Source organism: Kryptolebias marmoratus, linkage group LG22 (genome assembly GCF_001649575.2).
Source record: "Kryptolebias marmoratus isolate JLee-2015 linkage group LG22, ASM164957v2, whole genome shotgun sequence".
Taxonomy (NCBI): Eukaryota; Metazoa; Chordata; class Actinopteri; order Cyprinodontiformes; family Rivulidae; genus Kryptolebias; species Kryptolebias marmoratus.
Genome location: NC_051451.1, coordinates 16942619 through 16948634, shown reverse-complemented (window position 1 = coordinate 16948634; position 6016 = coordinate 16942619). Strand labels below are relative to the sequence as shown.

The 6016-nt window shown below is 38.9% G+C and overlaps 1 protein-coding gene across 3 annotated transcripts in view; it reads left to right on the top strand.

Annotated features, from left to right (window-relative positions):
- LOC108245272 (receptor-type tyrosine-protein phosphatase epsilon-like) overlaps nucleotides 1–5472 on the top strand; it is a 20038-nt gene extending 14566 nt beyond the window's left edge. For all 3 annotated transcript variants that reach the window (XM_017432042.3, XM_025009462.2, XM_017432036.3), the window contains exons 13-21: nucleotides 387–522; nucleotides 727–876; nucleotides 1335–1428; nucleotides 1729–1805; nucleotides 1944–2078; nucleotides 2285–2410; nucleotides 2635–2786; nucleotides 3718–3853; nucleotides 3989–5472. In XM_017432042.3, the coding sequence (XP_017287531.1) occupies nucleotides 387–522; nucleotides 727–876; nucleotides 1335–1428; nucleotides 1729–1805; nucleotides 1944–2078; nucleotides 2285–2410; nucleotides 2635–2786; nucleotides 3718–3853; nucleotides 3989–4063 (1081 nt within the window). In that variant the 3' untranslated portion in view covers nucleotides 4064–5472. The remainder of the gene's footprint in view (nucleotides 1–386; nucleotides 523–726; nucleotides 877–1334; nucleotides 1429–1728; nucleotides 1806–1943; nucleotides 2079–2284; nucleotides 2411–2634; nucleotides 2787–3717; nucleotides 3854–3988) is intronic.
- Nucleotides 5473–6016: the final 544 nt, after the last annotated feature.

Here is a 6016-nt window from a genome sequence, read left to right as displayed (position 1 = left end):
CCCCCGCCCCGTGGAATCCAGGCTTTGTGCTCCCAGTGGTGCAGTTTGCCGAAATGACCCTTGTAAATCTATTAGGGGGGGTGTTTGGGCATCAGAGGTGAAGCGTTTTCACATATGCTCGTTGTCGTTCACAATTGACTCCCTTGTTTAAAAAATAAATAAAAAAAACAGCTAGAATAACAAGAACACAATGAAAGTATGACATTTAAACATGTTTAATTTGTTTTATGTGTGGAAAACAGAATGAGGCTGTTGTGTATCTTTATTGCCGTGAATGCTTTAATGGTCACTGCTTAAATAGGATGTTGTACCATTTTCTGTTACTGGACCTGTTGTGTTTTGCAACTGTTATGGAGGAGACCTTTGTCTTGTTTGTGTTTCCGCAGTGCTGGAGTCGGAAGGACCGGGACGTTCATTGTCATTGACAGCATGATCGACATGATGCACATGGAGCAGCGAGTGGATGTCTTCGGCTTTGTGAGCAGAATACGAGAACAGCGCTGTCAACTTATCCAGACAGATGTAAGTCTCGACCCTTCCGACCTGTTGTACCTTGAACTGACAGCTCAACTCGCTGCTCCGGTCACAGCATAAACAAGCGCAGGCTTGGAAAACAACCCTGTGTGTGTCTTGTGTGTGTGATACAAAAAAAAAAAAAAATAGAGGAAAATAGTTTGGCAAACTAAATCCACAATGGTTATGGCTTCCTCTCTTTTTGTGCCTCAGATGCAGTACTCCTTTATCTACCAGGCTCTGTTGGAGTACTATCTGTATGGAGACACAGAGCTGGATGTGTGCTCTCTGGAGGGCCATCTGCAAAGGCTTCACAACACCAGGGCCCCCCACGACAGGCTGGGCCTGGAGGAGGAATTCAGGGTACGAAGGAAGAAGCGCTGTCTTAAACAATTCAGTCAAGAGTGAATCGTCCCCATCACTCCGTGCTTTGCACTGTTATATTATCATGGAAATATTGCCCAGGGTGCTGCTCTTGGCAGTGGTAACATAAATAACAATGATTTGGATCAAGTGAAACTTTATAAGACACCACCATCTGCCACTTAGAATTTGTTTTAGCTTTGAGAAAATTTCACATTTTTGCTGCACAGCCCTCCATAGCTCTCCACACACTGAGTGGGATCACGCCAATCTCTTTTATCCTTTTGTTTTTATTCTCTCCCTACAAGAAAGTGACTCTGTCCAGCCTTAGTGTTTTAGATTGTTAACGCTATTAAAGCATTGTAAAGCTTTGACTTTGTTAAAAATCCTCCGGTTTAGCATATACAGCTTAACCTTTTTTTTAATCACGTCAATCCCCCCCTTCTTTCTCCCATCAGAAGCTGACCAACGTTCGAATAATGAAGGAAAACATGAGGACTGGGAACCTTCCAGCCAACATGAGGAAGAACCGTGTGCTCCAGATTATTCCGTGTAAGATCGACTCTTCTGCTCTGAACAGTTTTCATAATACATCACATCAAGTAACATCAAAGTACCACACTACTGGTGATTTTATAGATGCTGTACATAGATATCTGTCTGATCAGTTCATGTCAGTGTGATCAGTGACATTTGCTTTTTTTTTTAAGTTGTGAGTAAAGTGGCAAAGTAAAACTTTTTACTCTATGCAGAGCTGCTTGTTTGGTCTTAATAAGGATATTTTGTCTCCATAAGCTCATTCAGGCTTTTAATTTTACTTGTGAAAAGTTTCTTTTTCCTTTTCTTTCGCAGATGATTTCAACCGAGTAATACTCTCTGTGAAAAGAGGACAGGAGTTTACAGACTACATCAATGCCTCCTTTATTGATGTAAGCTCTCCCCCTCGACCTCTTGTATAGATTTCCCATAGAAGTATAAATAAAGCTCATTGTTTCCTTTACAAACAATGCAAAATATGATGTTTGCTGCACTCTCAAGTGTTGTTTACTGGATGATCTGCCCTCCAGGGCTACCGGCAGAAGGACTATTTTATCGCAACCCAGGGCCCCCTGTCTCACACAGTGGAGGACTTCTGGAGGATGGTGTGGGAGTGGAGGTGTCATTCAATCGTTATGCTCACCGAGCTCAAAGAGAGGGAGCAGGTACTGTTTGAAATGCTGAGCTGCGGATCTGCACAATTAAATAATCACTTTTGTTATTGTTATTTCGTATTACGTTTGAGCAATTTGTGCATGCATTTCTTTGTTTTATGTTGCTTGTATCGCATGCCTGAAATAAAATGCCGAAAGCCACACAGAAATCAGTCAAATGTAGCCAAAGTTGATTTACATGTCACTGTTCCAACCAGGAAAAGTGTTTCCAGTATTGGCCATCAGAGGGCAGTGTAACATTTGGAGATTACACATTGGAGCTGACTGGAGAAACACAGTGTGATACCTACACTCGCAGAGACCTGGTTCTCACCTACAAACATGTACGTAACGTGACATATTAATAAGTTGTTTTTATTTTTAGAGATTAGTCTATTAGAGAATAATAATCAAATATTATCTAAATAATTTTTAACACAGTCCCTGCCCCGTTTTTATTTGTGAACTGTCTTTGTCTGTGTGATGCATTTAAAAGTTCATAAATCTGCATCATGTTGAATGCTTTTAGGTGATAGAATTTAAGGCTTCAGTTTGCTATTCCCATCAGGAAAAGCAGTCACAGCACGTTCGCCACTTCCACTTCCACGGATGGCCTGAGATCGGGATACCAGGAGAGGGACGGGGGATGATCGACATCATAGCCGCGGTTCAGAGGCAGCAGCAGCAGTCTGGAAACCGTCCCATAGTTGTACACTGCAGGTGAGGAGCTTCCCTTGGACAATGTCGCTCATCATGTTGTAAATCTTCTGCTTGTGCTTTTCTTTCACCCTGCCCTTTTTATTATCTGTAATTCCAGTTTTATAGATACATTTTTTTTGGTTCCTACAAATGTCTGTTACAATAATGTGTACATTTCCTCAGTAGACCCAGCATTCAACTCCTAAACCACTTATGTGATCCCTTATAAAGACTTAGCTGCGAAAGCTTTGATCAGAACCTAGCTTCAGGTGAAGTGATTCTAAAGCAGCATGCCCCGATGGGATTGATCCAATCCACTGATTCACAGTCAATTAAAACCTCTCAAAGTGAAATCTCCTCTGACTCCCACTATGATTAATCTGATAAGATGAGCTAACGACAGGAAATGGTGTCATCACTTGCTTCTATTCCTTCATCACCACTTGTCTAGGAGGGCTTTTTAAAGCTTTTTTTCCCCGTCTCAGGGGAATGGGGCTAACCCAATGCAATCCCTAACGTCTCTCTACACTTTCTCTTCCGAGTTATACCTCTCTCTCTCTCTCTCTCTCTCGCATTCGCTCTCTCCCTCTTTTGCTCGTTCTTTTTTCTCTTCATCCCACCATCATTGTAAACATTGACTCAGTCAAACACTGAGCTTCCAAACTGATTAGTGTTAGCGTTTGGATTAGCTTCTCTTTAAGTGAGGATAATTACAAGAGCCATTACACAAAGGTCACCTTTACTCTTGCTAACTTTTTAGGTTAAATGAAAGCAGATGTGCTCGAATTAGATGAGTTGCAATTCTGTAGTAAAAGAATTCAAATCTTTCTCTGTGAATTTTTTTTAATCATCTCACTTTGCAGTTCTGTGACAGATCTCAGTATTGAAATAACTTTTAGCGAATGTGGTTGTCATGTTGTTGCCTATTAATTCCTACGGTATTTGTCCTCAGTGCTGGTGCGGGACGGACCGGGACGTTTATTGCACTCAGCAACATTCTGGAAAGAGTAAAAGCCGAAGGCCTCCTGGATGTTTTTCAGACTGTCAAAAGTTTACGTATGCAGAGACCACACATGGTTCAAACTGTGGTAAGTGTGAAAAAAAATAAAAAATTAAGAAAACGAAAAAAAAAAAAGAAAATCACCCTGTTTATAGTTGTGTTGTTTGGAATAGTTCCTACTCATATACACAGTAATGCTTCTCCTTCTTGCTTTTCCTTCCAGGAGCAATATGACTTCTGCTACAGAGTGGTCCAGGACTTTATTGACATTTTCTCAGACTACGCCAATTTTAAATAGAACCTGTCAAGGAACTTTCCTGTACATATCGCTCAAATGAAAGTATGCATTTTTTTTATGTTGTTTTCTAAAGCTTTTTACATTTTGAATTTCACCGCAGAACTAAAAATGTTGTGCCATGTGAGAAACAGGAGAGCCCGTGTAATATGTGGCTTTGAGACAATAAGTTATGGTTTTTGATAAATAGAATTGTTAAAACGTGTAAGTAAAATGATTTCTTTCTAATATGTAAATATTATTTATGGTCTATGTTTTGCTCAGACAGGAAGAGAATAATTCTACACATTTATTTCTGTTGGCTTCTGTATATTACCTCACTTCTATCTGAAATTAATTTAACAGCTGGTGCCTGTTGCAGTTTCATTCAGCCTCGGTGATATATTTTTTTTTTCTTTGCCTGTGGCAACGCTGGACTGGTGCCTAACTTGGCAACACACAATTAGCTCACATTGAAACAGGCGGAAAACTAATGTGTTATTTCATGAAATTTAAATGCATCCTTTCAATCGTCCTTACTTTTCAGCTTTTAAAATAATTTCCAGTTTATCAAACCAACTTTACACAGTTGCATTTTGCATAAACCAGTGCCATATCGATTAGACATTGTTCTAATCAGGATTTTAAAAAAAAGTTGTCACAAAGTGACAAATTTACAAATGATGAGCCAGATATTTACTGTATCTTTGTTTAGATCTTACATGAACAGTTTGAAAGAGTGTACACGGATGGTTGTATTGTTTTTGAATGGTGGGTCAATGTATAGATTACCAATTGAGTAAACAATCTTTTTTTACTGTACACAGTTTTTTGCAAATGAGTGGGTTAAAAATCTAGAGGAAAATTCTTTTGGACATCTTTATTTGTCTTCTTCTTCACCTCTAGCTCATTAAACTGTGCTGTCTCAATTTCCAAAAACAGGGATTAAACATGTCTGTGATTTTTCAGAGAAATGACTGAAAAACCAGTTCACAGAATTTGATACAATACGATGTATTTCTCATTCATATTTAAACTGCATCACTGCAGCATAAAGTGTTTTCTTTTTTTTTTTTCAAACTCTGTGTTTAAATTTTCAGAGCATCAGACATAAGAGTTTACAGTTTATTTGAAAGTCTTTTTACTGTGTTTGTGCCTCTAAAACATTTGTAAGAGATTGGTTTATACTGGACTCACTGATTTTTTTTTTTTTTTTGTGTACATAAATATCTGTTGTGGTCATTCAGCATAACAGCATTGTTGACTTTAATCTTTTCTTATGCTAAAGAAATAAATAAGGGTAATGGCAGTAAAGCCTTGCAGCGAGCATAACAAATGCAAAAGAATCTTCTTTCTGTGATGTTTCTGCTTTTTTCCTCTTTGCTAAAAGCAGTATCCAATAAATTATAGATGGAGATAAACGTCAGATTTCATCCAAATGTTGTCTGTTTTTCTTCTTTTTTTTTTTTTGAGCACCTCTACACAGATGCATCCAATACATCACAAATATGTTTTGTAATATATATTTAATGCCGGTTGAACCCTCCAAGTGATGTCAGCATATCTGAGCACTTAGCCAGCTCCATTAGTTGTGTTTTGTGTCCCATTAGTCCGTAAATGTGTCACACCTGCAAAGAGGGGATTATAATCCTGACAGCAGCCTTGTTCAACAGCTATAAAATCCCCCTCTGGCTAATGCACCACATGCTAACAAGGCAAACGCAGAGGTGAGATAGTCTTCAGCGAAGTTTGTTAAATGTTTATTATCAGACTTTGCCTTCTTATTAATTACAGTCTAAATTACTGTTTATTAGTGTTTGGTGATGCTTTGTGTCGTGCAACCCTTGATCTGGGAGCTGTAGAGCTGTGAGTGAGGTGGTGTGACTTTAGTGTTTTTTATTACATATTTGGCTTCCCCTGCAGTTTTAATGAAGGCGAACAGCAGAGTTATGGTGCAGGTGTTGTTGTTGGCACTGG